Here is a 26,726-nt window from a genome sequence, read left to right on the forward strand (position 1 = left end):
CAGTCCTTTTGGTATGGTGTCCATCTGTTTGCATTTGGAAAGGAAGATGATGTCTGTCTGTATCTGTATGAGTTTTTTCATGAAGTTGATAGATTTCCACTCCATACGGCTAAATTCAGTGCCTTGCACCATGACAGGTTTCAGAGTAGCAGCCCTGTTAGTCTGTATTTGCAAAAAGAAAAGGAGTACTTGTGCACCTTGTTTGATGCAATAGAGAAGGGGGAGCCGGGTTAAATGGAGGCGGGGCTGAGGGCAGGGGGCATGTGCATCGGCCGCTGTTGTGAGGAAATCGGGCACTGGCGTTTCAGCTGTGGCTGAGGTCGTGCTGTGGCTGTGAACTCACCCGGCGGGATGCGGCTGCAAGCCGGCCTGGCTGGTGCGCGGGACCTCACCTCCTTCCCCACGGCTGCGCCGCTGGGCGCTATTCCTGTGGGTGAGACGCTCCCGGTCCCAGGGGTCCCTGAAAGAGCCACCCAGGGCTTGGGGGGGAGGGTGGGTGCTGCTGGCTGCTCCGCGGTGGCTCGCTCTCTGCGCGGCGGGGTTTGCGGGCTGGTTACAGTCACAGCCGGGCTGGGGCGAGGGGGCACAGTGGGCCCGAATGGGGTGGTGGCCGGGAGGGGAAGGGCTCGGGGCTGGGGACTGAATGGGGGTCGGGGCTCCAAATAGGGAGAGTGGGGCTGGAATGGGGGTGGAGCTCGGGCGGGTGTCTAGGAACCGCATGGGGGTGGGGCTCCAAATGGGGGGCTCGGGCGGTGGCTGGGGACCGCATGGGGAGGGCAGCGCTGTGGCAGGGGCCGGTTCTTGGCCGAAGGGAGGTGGATTCTGGGCCAAAAGGGGGCGATTTGGGGGGCGGGCCCCGGGCCGAAGGGCGGGGGGGGTTTGAGAGCCCCCCCGGGAAGGGAAAGGAAGGGTCGGGCAGAGGAGCGCAGGACACTGGTTCAAGTCCCGCCCTGCCAGGAGGGGGCTGGGCCAGGGACAGGGCTGTTTCGAGCCCCAGCCCCGTCCCCTTATGATATCCCTACTCACACTTACTTCTAGGAGGATTGTGTGTGTGAGGAGGGTCTTCTCCCCCACCCCCCAGCTGGGTGCCTGTCACTGGTGGGTGGGGCCTGTAGGAGATCAGGTCTCTGCGGCCCTGGGGGCGGAGGGGCCGATAGGAGTTAAGGGGTTTTAATCATCATGGCACCACCTCTGGCATACTGCATACTGGGCAGGCAACGAGAAACCACAAATGGCCTCCCCCACCCCTGACCTGTCCTGCTTGGTCTGTCTCGGGTTCAGATCGTCTGGAGCAGGGACGGGGAGCCAGGGCCAGGACCTCTGCCTCGGCTTTGCTGCTGCCAAATCGGACCCACTCAGACCGAGAGGAGCCGACCCCAGCCCAGCACCTGCAGCAGCGTCTGTGGCCTGAGTGTCGCTGAGAGGGACAATGGGACCAGCAGCTGGGTTGCTGAGAGCGAAGATCCGCTGTAGGAGTTGTGTGTTAATGGCAATGGACACCTGGAGCCTGGAGGGAACCCAGGTAATGGGGCATCTCTGCCTGGGGGCAGGCTGGAGAGAGACACTGAGACTGCCTGGGGTGCTGGAAGGGGGCGTGGCCCTCCCACTTTTTGTCACTGGCCCCGCCCCTCCTCCTCCTCTTCCCCCTGAGGTCCCCCCACCCCACCTCTGGCTGGCAGCTGCAGTGCAGACAGTTGCAGGGAGCTGTGGATGACCCTCCACTTGCCTGGGGTGGGGGGCCGAGAGCAGCCCTGGTCCGTATCCCTCCCCGCAGGCTCCCTGCCCAGAGCAGGGGGAGTGTCTGTACTTCCCCACAGCTGCTGCTCTTACCATGGCCCTGCTGCTGCTCTGAGGCCCTGCTACCCAGCCAGAGCCGGATCTTGGTAACAGCCCCAGGGTAGCTCTAGGGAGCCATGGACCCTCCATCTGCCCTTGGTGGGGGGGTCTGCCTGACCCTCTGGGCTCCCCTCCCAGAGCGTCTGACTGAAGGAGCAATCAACAGAACGGTGCATGTTCCAGGGCAGCTCCAGCCCCGGTGCTGTCAGTGAGACGTGTCCTCCCAGCCCTGCCTGACGGGTCTGTCTGTTTCAGACCCTCGTTGGAACTGCAAGAAAAGTCCAACCCCTAGAGTTGTGGTTGCACTGACAGTTGTATCATCTGCTTTGATCGCTGCCATCATTGCTCTGGCAGGTGAGTTCCCAGCTTCCGCCCCGCTCCCTTCCCCTCCATCTACGATCTCCGTGCATCCCATTCCTCCGTGACCTACCACGGTCCCTCTCTCCTCCCGGCCTGTCCGGCTTCTGCCCCTTGGACAGAGGATTCCTGGGGGATGTTCCTCCCCGACCCTCCTCCTGCTCCCTCCCAGACCCCTGCACGTGGGCACTCTCTGTGTCGGGACGATTTGACTGACATTAGCCCCCCCAGCCCATCTCTGAGCACTTTGGACCCAAGTCGCCTTTGCCATGCGCCATGAAACAGTCCCTGACCGGGGTGTCCAATGGGACAGGGTGCACCGCATCCCTGAGCCCTTTGCCTTCCCTGTGTTGCTCTGAGGTTACCAGCCTGGCCTTCCTGGATCTTCAGGTCACGCCTGTGGCCGGGCGGCAGGTGCTGCCGTGTTATTGAAATGAGCCGTAGAATTAAGTCTAGACCCCTCCACCAGCGCAGTGTGGAAACCCACCAATCGCTGAGCTTGGCCATGAAGGGTCCCTTAGCACCATTCACACCCCCGGGCTGCCCAGACAGCGTGTGCTTGTGCAGAGGGCGTCTGTTTGCGGTGAACATGAACCCTGCTGTATCCCCCCGTCGTCTGGCGCAGGGCGTGCTGGAGACTGTCGGGGATGGGATTTCTCTACTGCCCTGGGATCTGATCACTGGGCCCCAGGAGGGTTTAGCAGCTGGCAGAGGGGATTGAATCCAGGTCTGTCTGCATTAGGAATCCTCTGTGCCGATGTCATGACATCCGTGCAGTTGAATTGGTGCAAACCGCTAAAGCAGACGCACTGCACTGGTGCACAAAGGAGCTTGCCTTGGTGCAGTTCGCTGCAGGAAGTTACCAGAGCGAGCCGCACTGCTCCAGCGCATCTCCAGGAGGTGCTTGCCCGGATGTCACTGCAACACTGTGATTATACTGGTGCAGATTGCTCTGATATAGATGGGCCCTGAATCCCAGCTCCCTGCTGTAATGGCAGGCTGTTGCAATGGGCAGCATTGGCTCTCACTGTGTAAGGTGGGAATCTGTGAGCTTAGGGTTGGTTACACACCTGCAGGTGCAGGGAGCTCTGCAGAACATGTGGCATCTGAGCTGGAGATGGATGGTGGAGACAGCCTGTGCCATCAACTGTTAGTCACTGACTTCTCTGCTCAGTTCAGTAGGGCAGGGGTGTGGGCTACCGTGCACTGGACAGTTAAATCTACAGGGTCAGACATGCCTTGTGCGTGAGTGAACACATGCTCATTTTCTGATCACCGCTGCCACGTTTCCTAAGTCTTCCCGACTTAGAGTGCCTGTTCCTTTTAAATAGTACCATGCCGGCAGAGCTGAGCTACATCGGTGTGGTTTTCTTTGAAGTCGCAAAGTGTATTCTTTCGCTAAGAACATAAGAACGGCCTTACTGGGTCAGAGCAAAGGTCCATCCAGCCCAGTATCCTGTCTGCCGACAGCGGCCAATGCCAGGGGCCCCAGAGGGAGTGAACCTAACTGGCAATGATCAAGTGATCTCTCTCCCGCCATCCATCTCCACCCTCTGACAAACAGAGGCTAGGCACACCATTCCTTACCCATTCTGGCTAATAGCCATTAATGGACTTAACTTCCATGAATTTATCCAGTTCTCTTTTAAACCCTAGCCTTCACAACCTCGCCTTCACAACCTCCCCAGGCAAGGAGTTCCAGAGGTTGACTGTGCGCTGTGTGAAGAAGAACTTCCTTTTATTTGTTTTAAACCTGGTGCCCATTAATTTCATTTGGTGGCCCCTAGTTCTTGTGTTATGGGAACAAGTAAATAGCTTTTCCTTAGTCACTTTCTCCGCACCACTCATGATTTTATAGACCTCTAACCACTGTGTTTACATCTCATGTTATTGTAGCTCTGTAAGTGGCTATGGGCCATCTCACTGCGTGGTGTTTGGGTAGGTTGCGATTGTTCATGGGGCTGGGGGGGGAGAGGTGAAAGAGTTATAAATGTGACTGGGTATCAGAAAGTATTTCAAATAATCTAGTGCCAGAAAATGACCTTGAATGTGACAGCAGGTGGCTCCTCTGGGACCTTCTGCTAAGAAAAGCAAAACAGAGAAAGAAAAATGAACACTTCAGCACCAGGGGGAAAGGCAGTTTACTGTGTTTCTGAAGCCATCTGATTCCATTTCTGAGCAAGTTGCAGTGTGAGAGAGAAATTCATCAAATTGAAATGTATGTCGTGCAACATCCATACTGCACTTGTGCAAGGGAAGTTGAACAAAATTATCACGGTGAGTTTCAGAGGCGCAAGCTGTTAAATGATGCAAAAACCAAGCTGAAAAGACAACAGTAACGGCTCAGATTTTGTTGTTACTGTTATCATTATTATTACTGGGCTAGGTTGATTGGGTTTTTTTGTCTGTGAAAGAAATTTTGGACATATTGGCAGATACCTTCTTTCATTATTATTTGGACTTCTATTATGTAAAGGATTTTTAAATTTAGTTCAGAATTGTTGTACAGCAGTCCACCTTTGACCAAAAAAGCAAAAGAACAACAAAAAAGACAAGACTGCGCAAAGCACTGGTTTGTTCTGTGTTTAGGTCCAGTAAAGATAAGACACAACTGTTCCTTATATTTATTATTTAGTCTGCAAAAAATCCCTACGTAAATATGCACATGTAATTTATTTGTTTGTTTTTCCTACAGTTAGTTAAGTATTGTCAGAGCCGCATGCTGAGGCTGCCAAAAATTTGTGAGAACCCCGGCTCTAGAAAGTGTGAGGATTTTGTTTTCTATGTAACCATTACTTTCCAGTATTTATTCACTCTCGCTTGCATCTCTGTTCTTTGATAATAAACTCATTCCTGTTTTCTGTATATCTAAGTGCTGTGTTCTCAATAGAGTGGTTGGCCTGAATTGAATCTTACAAGCTGCTGTGGACCGCGCCTCTGGGGTTAGAGTCACAGTTCTGCATGTGCTCCGTGGAACGGGCTGAGCACTCCAGAGGGACGCTCAGAGGCTTTGGGGGTGTCTATCGCTAACCTGTACACAGAGAGCGAGGCCTGCAGGGGGCTGGAAGGTCGGGCTTGCGCTGCCAGGAGTGGTGAATTAGCCTCTTAAGTCCCCTTGTGAATCCAGCCCTACCGTTCATTGGGACAAGTCCTCAGCTCCCTGAAGCTGTCCCGTTACCCAGGTCGCACGGTGCAGGTTTCCTCTCACCCATCAGACTTCGTTTTTAAAGGAAAGCTGAGATGCAGGAGATCAAGGTGGCGCTTCCAATGAACAAGTACCAGGTCACCCACCCCATGGGATTCAGCCTCGTATGGTCCTTGCTCCAGACCCCCAACTCTGTGGGTCTCAAGCAGGGGTACACGTATCCCTGGGGTACACAGAGCTCTTCCGAGGAGTAGGTCAACTCATCTAGATATTGGCCTAGTTTTACAACGGGCTACATAAAAAGCACTAGCGAAGTCAGTGCAAACTAAAATTTCAGACAGACACTGACTTGTTTACACTGTTCTATATGCAATACACTGACATGTAAGTACAATACTTATTTCCAATGGATTTATTTTATAATTGAATGGTAAAAATGAGAGTCAGCCATTTTTCAGCAATAGTGGCTGTGGCAACATTTGTATTTTCATGTCGGATTTTCAAAGCAAGTCATTTTTAAGCCACGTAAAACTTGGGGTACGCAAGAGAAATCAGACTCCTGAAAGGGGTGCAGTGGTCTGGAAAGGTTGAGAGCCACTGCCCTAACTCATCTCACAGCCTGGGACGTCTTCTCGACTGACGCTCCGCAGGAAAGCTAGAGATGAAAGACAACACCAGAGCCCAGCTTCCCAGTACAGGGAGGGGGAGGAAAGACTCACCCCTGGGCCTTTCCTTGTTACAGGGACCCACAGTGACACGGACTCTCTCTCACTCTGCAGCTTCTCAGGCTCTGCAGATGGGAACAGCTACGGGTGGATAAAAGGCAGCCAGGTTCTGTCTGAGACGTGTGCTGCGGAGCTCAAATGGATCTACCAGAAAGAAGCGGCCATGATATAAACAGCGCAACTGAGGATCCACATTTGTGTATCTGTAATGTGAATTACCCCCCTGTGAAGACTCCTGGGTAGGGCCCTACCAAATTCACCCATCCAGTTTGGTAAATTTCACGATCATGAGATTTTTAAAAGTCTTTTACATTTCACAGTTTTAGCTATTTCAATCTGAAATGTCACCCTGTTGTAACTGTGTGGATCCCATCCCAGAAGAGAGTCATGGGGGGTCTCAAGGCTATTGGGGGAGGGGTGTCACGGTATTGCGACCCTGACTTCGGCACTGCTCCTGGCAGTGGTGCTACCTTCAGAGCTGGGCTCCCGGCCGGCGGCCACGGAGCTTTCTGCTGCTGGGGGAGGTTCCTGGAGGTGGCTCTGATCTGGCCCTGGGAGCAGCCCATGCAGGGGACGAGGTCCTGTTCCTCCCCAGCCCAGCCCGAACTTGCAGCTAGTTCCTGGCACACGATAGGAGCCCCTGCCCGGGACGCTCCCAGCCCTGCCCCTCCCCCGTTCCAGGGTCCAGCCCTGCCACTAGGATAGTCCACTAGGATGCTGGCAGGGGGGTAAGCCTTGGGCAACAGGGTCTAAAGTGGCAGAGAAATAAGCCACTGGGCGTTTCTTTTCTCCGTGCATCTGAGTGAGAACTCCAAGTGCACACCTAGATTGTACGTGGCAGAAAAGGGTAAAAGGCTTAGAATAGTCAGGCAGCCCTAAGGCAGGGGCAGAAGCCAAACCCTGTTTGAGGGAAACAAAGACTATCCTAGCTCTGTATCTAGTTAATGTTCACCTGAATTTCCCCCAAATCGAGCATTTGATTCTTGACAATGTTTCATACAGAGAAACTCCAGGCAGGGAGTGAGAGTCCTATGATGAGCACATTTCCAATGCCCACCCTGGTAGCTTACTAGCTCTCTCCATTGCTTTCTATGCCATTGTGTAATGTCCTACAAGGCTTCCTCAGGGCTTCAAGGTTTCCTTCTTGAAACTTGAAACTTGATCAGGTAACAGGCCCCTGATCTGATTACCCAAAACCCCCAACCAGAACCTACCTACCTGCCTACTTACTTATTTTTTAATGAATTAACCCTGAAATTCTCACCATGCTGTATCTTTGGTCTGGGTTTGTTGCTAGAAGGAGCTTCTCAGTAATATGAAGATGGAATAAAAACATACCAGATTGATGACAAAGTTCAAACATGTTGGCCTTGTCTTGACACAGAATGTAATATGGGGTGATTATTTCTTCCCTGCATGGGGGGCAATGTTTAAATGTTTATGGCAATGCCATAAAATTATGAAAAAAGGTACCAAGTGGTAATATTGCACAAAATTACCCCCTCCACACAAAAAATTAATAGTAAATTATAAAAATACTGTAAAGGCACATCTGTCTCCAACATGTGTCTTAACCACAAAATACAGGTTGTGTGTCAATGCTCATAAAAATTAAAAAAACTTACACATATAAAAAAATTGGGATCCCTTTAGTTTCCAGGAAACGCAAACCCATAAAAAAAGGTTAACACTTTCATAAACATGCACAAAATGTAGGTATCAACAAAATCACATTATTTAAAAAAATGCCCAACATGTAAAAATTGAGCTCCCTATGGAAGACTCCAGCAGAAACCATCCCTCTACTAATAATCAAGCCATAAAAGACCCATTCAATCCCTAACACTCTTAAGAAAGTATAACTATATTTGTAACTTGTGCAGAGGTCTGTATAAAGTTTCTGTATGCTTGGGTAATTATAACTTTAATAAAACTTATAAAATAAAATAAACCTTGCATTGGTAAATGTATGTGTGGTCACTACCTTTGGTCTTTGTGTTCCTAAAAACTCTAAATCTAAAGCAAGTAGCAAAGGTAACTTTCACTGTGTTAAGCTTAAAACTGTAGCTGCCAGAGCCGAACCCACGGTGGTGTAATACCACATTGCAAAATTCACTTTAAATAAAATTAAAGGCTACCCCCTGACAGCTGCAGCCCTCAATACCAGCTCCAGCACCACCTTCAGCACCATCCCCACTGCCTGCAGACCGACTTCCATGCTACCACGTCCAGCAGCCACTGGAAAACTCTGGGGTTGGGTGGGCTCTGAGCAATGCATGGAGTGAAATGGGCAGATGTACCATGTGCATTCCACCCCCATAAAACAGCATTCAATAAGATCAACATTTTGACTAGGGGGAAGGAGAACTGGAGGTGCCCTTCTGACTTCCAGTTCCACTATTAGTGAGCCCATGGAGCTTGGACTTTAGCTATTGGTCCCCTTTCGCACAGGAAGAAAAGGAGGACTTGTGGCACCTTAGAGACTAACCAATTTACTTGAGCATAAGCTTTCGTGAGCTACAGCTCACTTCATCAGATGCTCATGCTCCAATAAATTGGTTAGTCTCTAAGGTGCCACAAGGACTCCTTTTCTTTTTGCGAATACAGACTAACATGGCTGCTACTCTGAAACCTGTCCTTTTGCACAGGGTTGCACTTTATTTCACACTGCACACTTCTGAAGAATTATTTGTGGACAGGAAGTTATGGTGCCTGCAATGGTCTTTGGGTTATTTCAGCATTTTGTTTTGTTAATGAATTGGCTGGCTTGGACAATACATTGGCATATGAGTGTCAGGAAATAAAGGAAGAGTCAGGAAGTTGTATCCAAAGATTTTAAATAAAATATCAGATTCTTTTAAAAGCAACAGCAAATAACCAAGAGCAAATCAGCACATAGGAAATAGACACAATGCCAATGTACAGCATTACAGTCCCTCATCACATCTCCACATCACCCAGTGCTGCAAGGATGTAGGTGTGTAAGCCATCCCTTGTTTCCCTTGTTCACCTGGACCCAACCTCTGTGATGACAGCAGGAGCGATGGAAGCTCCATAAAAGTGTGGGGAGCCACCGGCACCTAAACTCTGGCCCTGCCCTCCCCCACTACCCCTTTTCCCAATGCCCTGCTCCCACATCACCCCTTCCTCCTGAGCCCCCACCCTCACACCACCTCTGCCCCGTAAGGCCCTACCCCTGCTCACTCCTCTCTGCCCCCGCATCGCTTGCTCTTACGGCTTGTTAAAAGTTGGAGGGCATAGTCCCCCATTTTTAAAAGTGATGGGGCCATGGACCCCTGACTCCCCATTCCAGCACCCCTGGATGACAGGTGCACATTCTGGATGTCTGTATGGGACTGCAACCAGCAGTGTCTTTCTCCTTGCAGATGCTAGGCAGAGCACAGCAGACCACAGCCATATGGATGGCACTGGCTATGTTGGTGTCCAAATGGTCTGTTGGTGGCACCATATTGCCTTCAGCCTGCCAAATGTGCACTCCATGTCCCTAGAAATCCTAGTGCCAAACACGAAACTACAGCATTCATGTCAACACACGTGTATGGAGTACGGATCATGTGCAGCTCGGCAGTGTGGACTTTTACAAGTGGACTTGACTAATGTGTGCACATGCCTGCAAGGCAGGATGGAGCACACGCTGCAGTGTAGACACACCCTTAGCTACTAACCTGACCAGTGGCTAGAGTTCTCTTGGATTGCAGAGGCTAGTGACAGACAGGCTGCACAATCTTAGGACCAAGGAAATTGGCTTGTCTTCCTCCATCTCTGCTCTCAATGGCTCTTAAATCCAGGGACACCACCCCTCTTCCAGGTTTATAGAAGGCTATAGAAGGTTTATAGAAGGCTCTGCAGAAACATTGGAGACCTCCAGCATCTTAGGATGAGGATGTGTGAGGCTAGACTGGCTGATGACAAGTGTCCCAGAGGGGTATTTCTTCCTGTGTCTCAGGGACACAGTCTGAGCTGTGATTGCAAATCCCAGACCCAGAGCCAAGGGTGGATTTTCTCCCCAGCAAAGGAAGCCGGTGGGAAAGTGAATATCAGTACCCCTTTATCAGCATCAAAAAATGCCACCTTCCCCACTTCATAGTCCAGAGAAACCCGGATCCTCTTGGGCACCTGCTTCAGGGCCAATGGGGAGCAAGGAGAAGTGACAGCGAGGTACTGATTCCCCCAATGGCCCACAGCCCAGATCCCCTCCTCAGTGCTAAATATGATCTCTCCTTTCCTCCTCACAGACTCTCTAGCGATCCCCACAGCCCAGTATCCCCCATGTCCCACCTCCACCTCCCAGTAATGTCTCCCTGAGTTGAACCCCTCGTAGCCCAGCACACAACGTTCATATTCAAATCTCTTAGGATTGTCGAGGCAATCCAGCCGTGTGAATAGCCGTTTAACACTTTTGCAATCCACAGACAGGAGAAGATGGGGATGAACTGTGTCTGGATCCAAGTCACATTCTCTGGGAAAGAAAAAATCAGAGCATTAAGGGCAGAGCTCAGCCCTGCGGGAGAGTTTGATCATGTCAGTGACAGAATCTGCCCCAGATGGAGTGTGACTTAGGGAATCGCCTTCCTCCAGAATTTACCAGGTTGGAATGGGGAGCAGCTCTGAGATCTCAGCACAGTGCAGGGGAGAGTCACTCCCCTGACAGAGATGTGTCAGTAACAGAGTGAAGGGATCAGCTGGGCCAGGCCTCAGAATCAGGGTCTATCCCCTCCTGGCCCCACCTCTCCCCATGGAGGGGACTAGTATCCCTGGGGGGACACAGCAGATTATATGAAGTCAAGAATATTGACACAGCTCCCCCCCCCCCAAGTGCTTTATTTCCAGCATGAGTCCTTTTGTTTCCCAGCTGCTTCCTCCTTTCAATGTGATATGGGCCTCCTCACTCTCCTCCCCTCTCCAAATGCTGGATCTCTGACGTGCTCCTTCCTCAGACAGCAACAGGCCACATGGGGCAAGGACTTGACATGCCTCAGATTTCACTGCTCAGCAGCAGGTCCCGTTTCTCCCAAGGGCGGCTGCTCTGGGGAACTGCACTCACCCTCCTGTTAATTGCTATCATCTTCAAAACTGCTCATCATCCCACCCTTCCCTTCCCTTCCCTTCCCTTCCCTTCCCTTCCCTTCCCTTCCCTTCCCTTCCTCTCCTTCCCACCACCACCTTCACTCCCCCACCCATCTCTCCTCCACTGCTCGCTCTGGCTCATGTGCAGGAAGCAGGATCTTCCTCCCCTACATTTTATTTCCTCACTTACCCCAGCCCCTCTAGCTGTAATTCTAGTCAACACTTTTCCCATCTCCATCATCATGGTATCTAGACACCAGACACAGAATTCAGTTGCTCCTTGTCTGCAGAGCATAGCTCTGTCCCTCTCCCAGGCAGTGAGGGCTGAAGAAAAGTGAGGAGGAGACATGAGCAGGAGCAGGAAGGCAATTGATGGGAAGACAGGGCAGGCCTTGGCCCTGGGGTAGCAGCTGGGCAGGGTCATGTTCCATTGTACAATGACTGGGAGGTGCTCTCAGAAAGCCCTTCAGGGGGCAGGGCACATGCAGACAGAGGAGTGGGAGGAGCTGTGTATGATCTGGATGCATTGTGCTGTGGCAGGACATAGGCATAAAACCTGCCTCACATCCTGATGCGCACCAACATACAGGATGCTTGTGAGGTCTGCCCTGAACTACTCACTGCTGCAATCAAGGAGAAGGTGCAACATTTTCTTATGAAAGGTGATGGACATTGATACAGTATGATCTTCAATTACCTTTTTCCAGAGGGGCAGCAAGCTTTCTCCAGCCTGAAACCAACCACATAATCAGAGATGAGAATTCCCCAGAACAAATTCTCTAGGATTCAATAGGGTACAGAATGGTACACTGAGGGAAAAATAGATTTATAATGTCTATCAGATGTTTATGATAAAATAAAGAATCAGAAACACACCTAGATTGTGTAAGTGCTTCTCTCACAGAGGCTACACCTTTAACACACTCTTTTGTATTATGTCAGGTTCCATTAACTATGCAACTGTCAAAAAACTTACGATCTGATTTTTCAACGGACACATTAGAATTAGGATGCAAAATACCTGGTCAGAAAAGCCTGAACCTGGTCCCACCGAGGTCAGTGAAAAATCTCCCATCTATTTCAGAGGGAGCAGAATAGAACATATATGTGCAGCAATCGTGAAAAGATGGCTGCACGTGCTTAACTTTACAGATCGGAGTCACTCCACTGAGTCCCATGAGTTCTACTCAGATACAGCAAGTCAAATCTGAAAGCTAATCCTAATTTTTGAATTAAAAGTGTTTTTCTTGACAAATTGCCTTTTTCAGAAACAAACATTTTTCTTCAAAACATTGCCAATTTAATTTCAATTTTATGACAAAGATCCACTTTCCACTTCTTTTCTGCACTATTTCTCAGTACTGTCAGGATCAAAGTTAAATCTGACAGCTCCTTTCTTTTCAAATCCCTTATCTTATTTTGTTTATTCTGTGTGACATTGATCAGCCTTACCTCTATTCCACATTTTTTAAAATCGAAATTGAAAAAAGAAAAACAACCTCCCCCAAGAAATAAATAATCAGAAAAACAACCCTGCCCCCCCAAAATCAATCAACCTAACAAAAAAACTAAATAAACGTCAACACCACAATGACAACAAAACTCTCTGATCAGTATACAACTGCATGCAAAAAATAGAAAGAAGCAAAAGAAGACTTACCAAGCTCTGCAGTAAGTTTCCCTAAAAATGTAGAGAAATAAATATTCATTATTATATCCAGTTTTATCATCCAGAGCTTCTATCCCCCTGGATACACAGTTGAAAGGCTGTATTCTCTATGTATGAAATTCACACTATCGGTAAAGAGGGCAGTGTCTGAGTTATGGGAGTGTTGGGCAGAGAGATGTTACAATTGACAATACTTAGCTGTGATGATTCAAAAAGGGCTTGGTTTTAAACCTGAAAGTTGCTAGGAACTTTTTCCTCCCTGGAATAGATGCATTTATTTACTTCCCTGGCATGGGGTGTTTCTGTAGGGCCCAGCACTATAGAGCTCAGGTGCACTGCACTTTGTTAGCAAAAAGAGATTTCAGTAAAGATACCACAGGCAGGACACAGAGCACCTCTGAAGCCTCGCAATGGCCAGTGTACTCACTTTGATCTCAGCTGCAGCTCCTGCACATCCCCTATCTGGAATCTACAAAATCCTGGCCTGGCGGCTTCACTCCCATTTCTCTGCCGACCTGATACTTGTCATGTGACAATGGTAAAGCTCAACAGAGTCATTTTCTATATCACTGACCAGATCATGTTGTTATAATAAGGAAACAGAGCTATCCCTAAAACTCCTCAGTCTCTATCTTCATTTCTCCCTGTACTTCACTGTCCAGCCCCAGCTTCTGGCTTCCTGCATAGATTTATAGTACATATAGCCACACACACACACACCTCTTTCTCAGCAGTTGTTGACGTTATTTTGGCAGGTGTTAATAGGATTGTGATCCAAAGAGGATCACAGACTTTGTTAAACCCAAGCATCTGCCTTCAGGTTCAGTAGAAAGAATCATTATGGCCTTTTGTGTTGTGATCCAGCTAGAAATAATGAAAACTACTGCCCAGTGCACTGGGCACAAAGCCAACCCAGGTAGATTAACAGGGCTATCACTGATAGTGAACTCAGGGGCTAAAAGACCGTGTGTGTGTGTGTGTGTGTGCGCACGTGCGTGCATGTGTGTTTGTTGGAGGTAGAAAACCAAAAGAAACCTGGCAAAGGAGTTATGGGTGTGAACGGAAGCAGATAGGGCTCCTTGGGCACAGAGCTCACTACAGTGGAAGATTGGGGATTTTCTGAGCAAGGAAACTGTCTGCTGTTGTTGGTTTCTACTGTGTTCTAGGATAAAAGACTTTCCTCTACATATTCTGTAAATAACAAGATGACACCAAGAATAGACCTAACTTGTATCTATCAGAAACAACTCTGCACAAAGGGGAAAAACTGATACCAAGCTGGCATGAAGCCCTTCCCCGCTGTGCAGGAGGGCACAGAGTCCCCCTTGTCTCCCACTTAATGTCACCTCCCGCAGGAGGGGAATTTCACCCTCAGTGAAGATACATCTTAAATCATGTTCTCTATGTTCTCATCTCCTACCTATTGAATTATCATCAATACATTATTGTGATATTTCATGTGAGTTTCAAGTTGGTGTTCCTTTATTACCAATAATCACAACAACAAAAATTAACAGCAAACAACTTCATAGAACAGTTTCTATTAGGAGAAAACATTTGAAAAGCAAGTTGTTTAAGAATATTTACAGTTAATGTAGATTGAAAGAAATGTTTTCATTATATGAATCCTTAGCACCTCGATAAACATTAAATTTTTGTTTCACTAATCATGTGACTACATTGGAGTTCAATATCAAAGAGTGAGTATTTCCAAGTTGTGAAAGTTCTGAATTCCCAGCAGAATTAGAGCCCAGTCCTGCTTCCTGGCATATCCTACATATCCAGCAACTTTGTTGGGAGCTTTAGGGGTGCAAGGAGTGTAATTTCAGGCCCTAATATTATCAACTGTATTGTTCTAGGACTTGTGCATTTAGTGCTTGATCCTTCACTCCCTGAAGTCAATGACAAAGCTCTTATTGATGATAGTGGTGTTTCTGGTTCTAAAATCTCTCCCATAATAAATAATAAATAATAAATAATAATAATAATGAGGAGACAAATTTGTGGAAAATTTTACTTGTTGGAGGAAAGATAATGACACCAATGTCGGTATCACATTTCCCAAACAAATAAATAAATAAAATAAACAGCGATAAATAAAAATTATTACTAGAAAATATGAATGGCCATACTGGGTCAGACCAAAGGTCCATCTAGCCCAGTATCCTGTCTTCCGACAGTGGCCAATGCCAGGTGCCCCCAGAGGGAATGAACAAAACAGGTAATCATCAAGTGATCATCCCATAGCCCATTCCCATCTTCTGGCAAACAGAGGCTTAGGGACACCATCCCTGCCCATCCTGGCTAATAGCCATTGATGGACCTATCATCCATGAACTTATCTAGTTCTTTTTTGAACCTTGTTATAGGCTTGGCCTTCACAACATCCTCTGGCAAAGAATTCCACAGGTTGACTCTGCGTTGTGTGAAGAAATACTTCCTTTTGTTTCTTTTAAACCTGCTGCCTATTAATTTCATTTTATGACCCCCTAGTTCTTGTGTTATGAGAAGGAGTAAATAACACTTCCTTATTTATTTTCTCCACACCAGTGATGATTTTATAGACCTCAATCATACCTCCCCTCAGTTGTTTCTTTTCCAAGCTGAAAAGTCCCAGTTTTATTAATGTCTCCTCATACGGAAGCTGTTCCATATCCCTAATAAATTTTGTTGCCCTTTTCTGAACCTTTTCCAATCCCAACATATATTTTTTGAGATGGGGTGACTACATCTGCATGCAGTATTCAAGATGTACCATGGATTTACACAGAGGTATCTATCCCTTTCTTAATGATTCACAACATTCTGTTTGCTTTTTTGACTGATGCTTCACATTAAGTGGATGTTTTCAGAAAACTATCCATAATGACTCCAAGCCCTGGTCTACACTAGGACTTTAGGTCGAATTTAGCAGCATTAAATCGATGTAAACCTGCACCCGTCCACACGATGAAGCCCTTTATTTCGACTTAAAGGGCTCTTAAAATCGATTTCCTTACTCCATCCCTGACAAGTGGATTAGCGCTTAAATCGACCTTGCCGGCTCGAATTTGGGGTACTGTGGACACAATTCGACGGTATTGGCCTCCAGGAGCTATCCCAGAGTGCTCCACTGTGACTGCTCTGGACAGCACTCTCAACTCAGATGCACTGGCCAGGTAGACAGGAAAAGAATCGCAAACTTTTGAATCTCATTTCCTGTTTGGCCAGCGTGGCAAGCTGCAGGTGACCATGCAGAGCTCATCAGCAGAGGTGACCATGATGGAGTCCCAGAATCGCAAAAGAGCTCCAGCATGGACTGAACGGGAGGTACGGGATCTGATCGCTGTATGGGGAGAGGAATCCGTGCTATCAGAACTCCATTCCAGTTTTCGAAATGCCAAAACCTTTGTCAAAATCTCCCAGGGCATGAAGGACAGAGGCCATAACAGGGACCCAAAGCAGTGCCGCGTGAAACTTAAGGCGCTGAGGCAAGCCTACCAGAAAACCAGAGAGGCGAATGGCCGCTCCGGATCAGAGCCCCAAACATGCCGCTTCTATGATGAGCTGCATGCCATTTTAGGGGGTTCAGCCACCACTACCCCAGCCGTGTTGTTTGACTCCTTCAATGGAGATGGAGGCAATACGGAAGCAGGTTTTGGGGACGAAGAAGATGATGATGAGGAGGAGGTTGTAGATAGCTCACAGCAAGCAAGCGGAGAAACCGGTTTTCCCGACAGCCAGGAACGGTTTCTCACCCTGGACCTGGAGCCAGTACCCCCCGGACCCACCCAAGGCTGCCTCCTGGACCCGGCAGGAGGAGAAGGGACCTCCAGTGAGTGTACCTTTTAAAATACTATACATGGTTTAAAAGCAAGCATGTGAAAGGATTAATTTGCCCAGGCATTCACGGCTCTCCTGGATGTACTCCCAAAACCTTTGCAAAAGGTTTCTGGGGAGGGCAGCCTTATTGCGTCCTCCATGGTAGGACACTTTACCACTCCAGGCCAGTAGCATGTACTCGGGAATCATTGTACAACAAAGCATTGCAGTGTATGTTTGCTGGCGTTCAAACAACATCCGTTCTTTATCTCTCTGTGTTATCCTCAGGAGAGTGATATCATTCATGGTCACCTGGTTGAAATAGGATGCTTTTCTTCAGGGGACACTCGGAGGTGCCCGTTCCTGCTGGGTTGTTTGCCTGTGGCTGAACAGAAATGTTCCCCACTGTGAGCCACGGGGAGGAGGGAGGGTTGAGGGGGTAGCCACGCGGTGGGGGGAGGCAAAATGCGACCTTGTAACGAAAGCACATGTGCTATGTATGTAATGTTAACAGCAAGGTTTACCCTGAAAGACTGTAGCCACTGTTTTATAAAATGTGTCTTTTTAAATACTGCTGTCCCTTTTTTTTCTCCGCCAGCTGCATGTGTTTCAATGATCACAGGATCTTCTCCTTCCCAGAGGCTAGTGAAGATTAGAAAGAAAAAAAAAACGCACTTATGATGAAATGTTCTCTGAGCTCACGTTGTCCTCCCACACTGACAGAGCACAGAGGAATGCATGGAGGCAAATAATGTCAGAGTGCAGGAAAGCACAAAATGACCGGGAGGAGAGGTGGCGGGCTGAAGAGAGTAAGTGGCGGGCTGAAGAGAGTAAGTGACGGGCTGAAGAGAGGGCTGAAGCTGAAAGGTGGTGGCAGCGTGATGAGAGGAGGCAGGATTCAATGCTGAGGCTGCTGGAGGATCAAACTAATATGCTCCAGAGTATGGCTGAGCTGCAGCAAAGGCAGCTGGAGCACAGACTGCCACTACAGCCCCTGTGTAACTAACCACCCTCCTCCCCAAGTTCCATAGCCTCCACACCCAGACGCCCAAGAACGCGGTGGGGGGGTCTCCGGCCAACCAGCCACTCCACCACAGAGGATTGCCCAAAAAACAGAAGGCTGGCATTCAATAAATTTTAAAGTTGTAAACTTTTAAAGTGCTGGGTGGCATTTTCATTCCCTCCTCCACCACCCCTCCTGGGCTACCTTGGTAGTCATCCCCCTATTTGTGTGATGAATAAATAAAGAATGCATGAATGTGAAGCAACAATGACTTTATTGACTCTGCAAGCAGTGATCGAAGGGAGGAGGGGAGGGTGGTTAGCTTACAGGGAAGTAGAGTGAACCAAGGGGCGGGGGGTTTCATTGAGGAGAAACAAACAGAACTTTCACACCGTAGCCTGGCCAGTCATGAAACTGGTTTTCAAAGCTTCTCTGATGCGCACCGCGCCCTCCTGTGCTCTTCTAACCACCCTGGTGTCTGGCTGCACGTAACCAGCAGCCAGACGATTTGCCTCAACCTCCCACCCCTCCATAAATGTCTCCCTCTTACTCTCACAGATATTATGGAGTGCACAGCAAGCAGTAATAACAGTGGGAATATTGGTTTCGCTGAGGTCTAAGCGAGTCAGTAAACTGCGCCAGCGCGCCTTTAAACGTCCAAATGCACATTCTACCACCATTCTGCACTTGCTCAGCCTGTAGTTGAACAGCTCTTGACTACTGTCCAGGCTGCCTGTGTATGGCTTCATGAGCCATGGCATTAAGGGGTAGGCTGGGTCCCCAAGGATACATATAGGCATTTCAACATCCCCAACAGTTATCTTCTGGTCTGGGAATAAAGTCCCTTCCTGCAGCTTTTGAAACAGACCAGAGTTCCTGAAGATGCGAGCGTCATGTACCTTTCCCGGCCATCCCACACTGATGTTGGTGAAACGTCCCTTGTGATCCACCAGAGCTTGCAGCACTATTTAAAAGTACCCCTTGCAGTTTATGTAGTCGCTGGCTTGGTGCTCCGGTGCCAAGATAGGGATATGGGTTCCATCTATGGCCCACCACAGTTAGGGAATCCCATTGCAGCAAAGCCATCCACTATGACCTGCACATTTCCCAGGGTCACTGCCCTTGATATCAGCAGATCTTTGATTGCGTGGGCTACTTGCATCATAGCAGCCCCCACAGTAGATTTGCCCAATCCAAATTGATTCCCAGCTGACTGGTAGCTGTCTGGCGTTGCAAGCTTCCACAGGGCTATCGCCACTCGCTTCTCAACTGTGAGGGCTGCTCTCATCTTGGTATTCATGCGCTTCAGGGCAGGGGAAAGCAAGTCACAAAGTTCCATGAAAGTGCCCTTACGCATGCGAAAGTTTCGCAGCCACTGGGAATCGTCCCAGACCTGCAACACGATGCGGTCCCACCAGTCTGTGCTTGTTTCCCAAGCCCAGAATCGGTGTTCCACTGCATGAACCTGCCCCATTAGCACCATGATGCATGCACTGGCAGGGCCCATGCTTTCAGAGAAATCTGTGTCCATGTCCTGATCACTCACGTGACCACACTGACATCGCCTCCTCGCCCAGTATCGCTCTGCCAGGTTCTGGTGCTGCATATACTGCTGGATAATGTGTGTGGTGTTTAATGTGCTCCTAATTGCCAAAGTGAGCTGAGCGGCCTCCATGCTTGCCTTGGTATGGCATCCACACAGAAAAAAGTCACGGAACGATTGTCTGCCGTTGCTCTGACGGAGGGAGGGGCGACTGACGACATGGCTTACAGGGTTGGCTTACAGGGAATTAAAATCAACAAAGGGGGTGGCTTTACATCAAGGAGTATTTCAGGCAGGACTTCACGGAGGGTTCCAATAAGAAATGGTGCACCTAAGTAATTGTTCTTATTGGAACAAGCAGGTTGGTCTGGCCTCTGATTGATACATGGCTAGATTTACCTTGCTGCACCTTCTCTGTGAGTGACTGCAGTGTGACCTAGAGGAATGAGTCCCCTAGACGGGGCGGGAGGGGGGGAAGCGAATGAGTACAAAACAAATCTAGTCTTTTTCTTGTTTTGATCCACTCCATCTATCTTTTACATCTTTGGCTGGCAGCAGACGGTGCAGAAGGACTGCAAGCCATCCACATCTCATGGTTGCTCGGCAGGAGATGGTACAATAGGACTGCTAGCTATCCATATCGCCTCCTGCTCACCATAAGATGGTTCAATAGGACTGACTGCAGGACTAAAGAGAATGACCTGGTCAAGTCACTTCTAATGTAGTCCCTGCACCCATGTCTGCCCAGGTGCTCCTGGCCGACATGGCCAGGAGCACCTCGGACATGACGATGACGGCTACCAGTCCTATTGTACAGTCTGCTGCCACAAGGCAAGGGGTTGCTGCTGCTGAGTAGCAATGCAGTACCACGTCTGCCAGCACCCAGTAGACATACGGTGACGGTTACCTGAGCGGGCTCCATGCTTGCCGTGGTATGGTGTCTGCACAGGTAACTCAAGAAAAAAGGTGCGAAACGATTGTCTGCCCTTGCTTTCATGGAGGGAGGGAGGGAACGGAGGCCTGATGATATGTACCCAGAACCACCCGCGACAATGTTTTAGCCCCATCAGGCATTGGGATCTCAACCCAGAATTCCAATGGGCAGCAGAGACTGCGGGAACTGTGGGATAGCTACCCACAGTGCAACACTCCGGAAGTCGACGTTTGCCTTGGTACTGTGGAAGCACTCCACCGAGTTAATGCACTTAGAGCATTTTCTGTGGGGACACACACACTCGAATATATAAAAACGATTTCTAAAAAAACGACTTCTATAAATTCGACCTAATTTTGTAGTGTAGACATACCCTAAGCAAGTGATTTTTAAGTCAGGAGAAACTTGTGGTATGCAAGACAAATCAGACTCCTGAAAGGGGTGCAGTGGTCTGGAAAGGTTGAGAGCCACTGCCCTAACTCATCTCACAGCCTGGGACGTCTTCTCTTTTCACTTTTCTCTAATTGTATGTGTCCCGTTATATATAAATGTGAAGGCTCAGCTGGTGTAACTCAGTGAAGTTCCTTTGCAAGGACATTTCCATACAAAACCATTATTTTTTGTTGCTTCTACATTTTTCATGTTACTTTTTAGTTTTTCAGATGTAGCCTTACTGCTTTTATTAGAAGAAAATCTTGCATTATATTTTCCTTTATAATGTTTACCTTTTATTTTAAATAAATAAATAGTGATACCAATGAAACATGCAAAAATCATCAGGATCACCGACAGAGCCACCATCCATGGATTCGCCTTTGGGAAAAAGGCAGCTGTAAAAGAAAACCCCAGAGGGACTCACATAACTCTGTAAGTAAGGGCAAAAATCAAAGGATTCCACATCATATAAAGCTACCTCCAGCAGGAGTAGTCTAAAACAAAGGTGGAAATACAGCCCTGTCTGCAGTGCACAGAGCACCAGAAACCTATATTACAAGGACTCCAACCAACACAGGCATCAATTCACAGATCAGCGTATGAATCAGCCTGGTTTAATTCACTGCTGTTGTTGCACAAAGAGACAACCTTGTCCAATGCCTAAAGCACTGGCTTCAGACTCAGGAGACTGAATTATGTTCCCCACACTTCTGGTGCCCTGCTGTATGAGCTTTACTATGTCATTTCCCCTCTGTTGCTCTATTTCCTGTCCAGTCTTTTGCTTGTCTTGTTCATTTAGTTTAGAACTATCATAGTTTATTTGTACAGTGCTCAGCACACTGGGGCTGCAATCATGGGCGGTGCGTAATGGAGGCTTGGGGAGAGGCCAGAAGCGGGAGTGCAGTGGCGGATTACCGCACAGACCCACAGGGCCTATGCCCAGGGGTCCTGGCCAATTTGGGGCCCCCGGAAAAATCCCCACTGCAACAGCCTTGGGGGTGGAGGAGCTCTTACTCCAGGGCCACAGTGGGGACACAGAGCCTTTCTGGACTCGGGGTGGCAGCAGACAGGGTGGAAAGGAACAAGCGGGGTGTGGGCCTCGAGAGAAGAGGTGGAGTGGGGGTGGAATGGGGGCAGGTTCGTGGTTGGAACAGGGGCAGGCTCACAGGGGAAGGGGTGGAATGGGGTGGGGCCACGGATAGGGCCTTGGGAGGAATGGTGGAACGGGGGATGGGCTCTGGGCTTGGCGCTCTGGCCAGGGCCAATTGCTCTGCTGCAGTCCCGGCCATGGGTGAGAGCTCAGCCCCAGCTGGGGCTATGCTCTGAGCCCCTCCTCTCCATGGTCCCAAAAGAGCTCTCAGGCAGAAGCAAAAGCAGAAGCTCCCCCTGCAGTTCCCAGCTGCCTCTCCTCATAGTCACAGCTCCCAGCTTGCCGGCTCCGGCAGCTGTCACACAGGGCGACACCATGTGACCAAGCAGGGCCAGCAAATCCTGGCAAAAGTCTGGGGGAGCATGTGACCCCATGTGTCCCGCCGTGTCACCACTGCAGGGAGGAAGGTCTCGGGTTTCAGCCCCACTCCTGAAGCCCCAAGCCCCAGCAGGTGCTTCCCATGGGGCTGAAGCCCTGAGACCCCCCTCCCCACAGATTTGAAGCCCCAAACTCCTGCAGTCATGCCCCAGCTCTCAAACTTCTGAAGATTGTCATATGTGGCTTGGAGAGTCAGTAAGTTTGGCCACCTCTGCTATACAGTATAGGTGGGATCTTCAAAAGTGTCTGAATTATTTAGGAGCATGAGTCTTGTTGACTTTCAGGATACTTTTTGAAAATTCCACCATTGGTTTGTTTCTTTTGTAGGGTTTTTTTTCTAAATATCATACTCTAGCCTTCATTGCTATTGATACATTTTAATGTAGTTAACCAATCTGCTGTTGTATTTTTTCTGTTGCTGATCACAGTGTGTTGCTTTGGTGGTAACTGACCTGATATATAAAATAATGTTGATTCCTTTTTTTGGTTGGTGTGGGTGCTCTTGACTACGCAAGACAAGTTCTGGTGTGAATTCTCTGTAATAACGATGGAATTTTCAATGTCAAACAGCTCATTGGCTTCTTTGGAATTTGTTTCAGAGAGCGATGGTAAATGCTGTCCACTGGCATCTCTCCACAGCACCTCAGGCTGTGGGTACCAGCCAACCGATCGACACACCACCCGGATCCCTCCATCCTGATAATCCTCAACAGAGATGTGAGGAGCAGTGCCTGAAGCTAGAGAAAATTAATAAATCAGTATTAATTTATGCACATGTTCAGCCTGGAGGATAAACATTTAAACTTTCCTTTTATTCCCTATACTCATGGACTCAGGAAACAATATGAGCAAGAAATTATAATTATTTCATGGAGCGGGAAGGGAAAACTTTTTCCTTCACTAGTTTTCCATTCCAGGATCTACACATGGCAAAACATTGTATTTCATGATTTCATGAATCCGTTAGCTGGTAAATGATCTTAACACTAACGGATAAAGAAAAAGATTGAGAAAAATAAAAGTTATATTTCAAATGTACCTTCAGGTGAAATATCTCTTCTTTGATCATATACAGTCTGCTTTAGCTAGCCCTATGGGTACATGTCAAAGACAGAGGAGAAAAGTCTGTCCATGTCTGGTCAAGTTTAACCCAGAGCTCAGTATGTGTGGCTGCTCCTAAGCCCCTCTTCACTGGTGAAAAGCAGTGGAGGAGGAATGGGCTTTCACAGGAGGAATTGTTCTCCCTCCTTAAAGTTTTAGCAGCCTTCACCAGAATGAAACGAGATAGCACCAGAGTGACAAGGAGCCAGCAGAACACTAGCCACTCATTTTCAGACGTGGAGTAGCTAGTGTACCCCTTATCCAATGTACTTCATGTTTGGATGAAGAATCATTCCTCGCAACGGACTTGGGGAAATTTTTCAAAACCACCCAAATGACATAGGAACTTAAATCCGATTTACAAAAGTGACACACTGGAGTTACTGCTAGGAAATAAATTGAAGGTAACAGGAAATTTTGAATAGTAAAATGCAAATAAGAATCACTGAGAACGCTCTCCAAAGGAAATACAGGCACATAGAACTATAGGATTGGAAGGGAACTCAAAAGGTCATCTAGTCCAGCGGTTCTCAGCCAGGGGTCTGTGGCCCCACAGGGGGCTATGAGCAGGTTTCAAGGGGTCCACCAAACAGGGTCAGCATTAGACTTGCTGGGGCCCAGGGCAGAAAGCCAAAGCCCCCACCCTGCTGTGCATGGCTGAAACCTGAGACCCGTCACACGAGGTTGAAGCCGAAGCCTGAGCAAGGTAGCTTCGCAGGGCCCCCTGTGGTGTGGGGCCCTGGGCAATTGACCTGCTTGCTATCCCCTAATCCTGGCCCTGGCTTTTAAATGCAGAAAAACAGTGATTGTGGCACAATTGGACTGTAGAGTTTTTACAGCAAGTTGTGGGGGAGGGGGCTCAGAAAGAAAAATGTTGAGAACCCTTGATCTTGTCCACTCACCCACACTGAGACAAGATTAAATACTCCTAGGCCATCCCAAACTCGTGTCTGTGAAACCTCCTTCTTAAAAAACCTACAATTGCAAGAATTCCATGACCTGCCTAGGTTACCTGTTCCAGTGCTTAACTATCTTCATAGTTAGAAAGATTTTCCTGCTATGTAGCCTAAATCTCCTTTTTTTTCCACTGCAGCATCATACTGTTGGCTCCATATTCACTTTGTGGTCCACTAAAATCTCCACATCCTTTTCTGCAGCATTGCTGCACAGACAGTTATTCCCATATTGTATTTGTGCATTTATTTTTTCCTTCCTACGTGTATTTCTCTTTGCATGTTTTTACTCAATTTCATGTTGTTGATTTCAGACCAATACTCCAGTTTATCAAGATCATTTTGAATTCTAATCCTGCCCTCCAAAGGGACTGCATCTTTCCCAGCTTGGTGACATCTGCACATTTTATAAGTGTACTCTCTACTGCATCATCTAAGTAATTAATGAAAATATTGAATAGTACCGGACCGAGGAATGACCCATGTGGGATCCCATTTGATACATCCTCCTAATTTAACAGCAAACAACTGATAACTACTCTTTGGGTTCAATTTTTTAATCAGGTTGTGCACCCACCTTCTAGCAATTTCAGCCAAACCACATTTCCCTGGTTTGCTTATGAGATTGTCATGTGGGATTGTGCCAACAGCCTTACTAAAAATTAAGATAGATCACATCTATTGCTTCCCCACACGCTACTGACCTGACACCTTTAGTTCCAATTGGGCTTCTTCATAATCCATACCCTCTTGAACAAAACAGCTATACTGTCCTTCATCAGAAGGTCTGATATTGAAAATTCTCAAGGCAACATTTCCATCGGTGAGACCATCTTTAAAGAGCTCTGTCCTCCGCTGATATTCTGACATCTGCTGCCCATACTGGTCCTTTCCATCACTATAGCGATGAACAAATGGAGAGAGTTGGGACCGGAACCACGTCACCTCCATGTTCTCAGCGCTCATCTTGGGGGACAGGTGACAGGGTAACACAATCTCTTCTCCCACAGTGGCAATGACAGGCTGGTCAGGTCCAACCACTTTAAAACGAGCTAAGAAATGTACCAGGATACAAGGAAGATAAACTCAGAGAAAGCATGGGAAATTCATATACATTTCTTTAACAATACACACAAACAACAAGATCTATTTCATGTATTTTATATTCCATGGGGCATGAAATTATATATGGAGTTTACAAGAAATAATGCATTTCCACAACTGTAAATTATTCGCAAAAAGAAAAGGAGTACTTGTGGCACCTTAGAGACTAACTCATTTATTTGAGCATAAGCTTTCGTGAGCTACAGCTCACTTCATCGGATGCATTCAGTGGAAGTGAGCTGTAGTTCACGAAAGCTTATGCTCAAATAAATTGGTTAGTCTCTAAGGTGCCACAAGTACTCCTTTTCTTTTTGCGAATACAGACTAACACGGCTGCTACTCTGTTAAATTATTGTTATACCAGATGTAGGGTGAAACCTCATTGAATCTGGTGGGTGTAATAGCCACCCTTCATTCAGAATAAATGATAGAAGCAATGAAGCTCCTTTATGGAGTAAAGTAGCTGAAACTTTCAGAGCCACCACTCAAATTACATGCCATGTGCAAGTCTGGTCAAGAGCTGAGCTATGTGGGCATAGTGCAAATACAGAGGGATGGGTATTGCTTTGGTAGAGCTGTGTGCTTGTGTGTGAGAGCAGAAGCAGAGAAAAAACACTAAAGAAGCAGACAGAAAAGGCTGCAAAGAAAGGCCAGAGACAGCCAGAAAAGCACTTGAAGCATGTGAAAGCTAAGAGAGAACTTGTTGGGCAAAGTTTTGGTTGAAAGCGGCTTGGAATTGTGAGCAAAGAAATTGCCTCCTGCTGTTTGATTCCTACTGTGTTCAATGATGCGGGACTTTGTGTACATTCTATGTAAATAAAAAGGATTTCATCAAATAAATACCTGACTCCATCAGCAATTTCTCTTTCTAATGGAAAGAACCCATAAGACCCTGAATACTGGCTACCCACTCATGTCTAAAGGGTTAATATTATGTTTATGTAAGCAGGGTCTGAATGAATGCTTCCCTGACAGCTAGCTGGGAGTGTGTTTATGTAAATACAATTTGTTCCTGCTCTGCTTACATATTCAACAGATGCAGAGGTGTCAAAGTGATCAACTTTAACTGGTGTTGGGTACAAATCACCTTAGTACTGAATGCAGGAGTAGTGAAATGCTGTTACCAATGTTGTAATTATTGTTGGAATACAGAGAAGCAGTACTGTGGTTAACCTGTCCCAAATAAGGGGGACCATCCTCAGTTGAAAGAACCTTGTTAAGCCAGGGGCTCAAATGTCAGCGCCCTGTGAAAGTAAGAGGGGTGGGGACAAGTATCCCAGTGAGAAGGCAGCACACCCTCACCAAGGGTCCTACCTAGACTGGTTCAACCTGTTCCTCCCCACAGGTCAAATAATAGCATTAAATAGGCTTCATTAGAACCCTCTTTGTTAATTTAATTGTTCGATCAGAGCTGAAATCATTTGTGGTGCGACTGTGTTTCTGCCCTGCCTGCTAAGAGCTAAAATTACTAAGAAACTGATGTGCAGAGGACACAGCAGAGAGG

General features: G+C 47.8%; 1 protein-coding gene and 1 pseudogene across 2 annotated transcripts in view; both read right to left on the reverse strand.

Moving 5' to 3' along the window:
* Positions 1–26,726, reverse strand: part of LOC311530634 (C-type lectin domain family 2 member D-like) — a 192,199-nt pseudogene that overhangs the window by 33,977 nt on the left and 131,496 nt on the right. The gene's annotated exons all lie outside the window — the stretch shown is intronic.
* LOC311530650 (butyrophilin subfamily 1 member A1-like) overlaps positions 8,884–26,726 on the reverse strand; it is a 30,134-nt gene continuing 12,291 nt past the window's right edge. Inside the window, 7 exon segments of the mRNA XM_084647472.1 lie at positions 8,884–10,532; positions 10,535–10,543; positions 11,849–11,881; positions 12,812–12,832; positions 20,827–20,931; positions 22,517–22,801; positions 24,823–25,170. Coding sequence (XP_084503598.1) covers positions 10,027–10,532; positions 10,535–10,543; positions 11,849–11,881; positions 12,812–12,832; positions 20,827–20,931; positions 22,517–22,801; positions 24,823–25,170 — 1,307 coding nt within the window. The 3' untranslated portion in view covers positions 8,884–10,026.

Source organism: Lepidochelys olivacea (assembly GCF_965140295.1).
Source record: "Lepidochelys olivacea isolate rLepOli2 genome assembly, chromosome: 14".
In the NCBI taxonomy this organism is placed as follows: domain Eukaryota; kingdom Metazoa; phylum Chordata; order Testudines; family Cheloniidae; genus Lepidochelys; species Lepidochelys olivacea.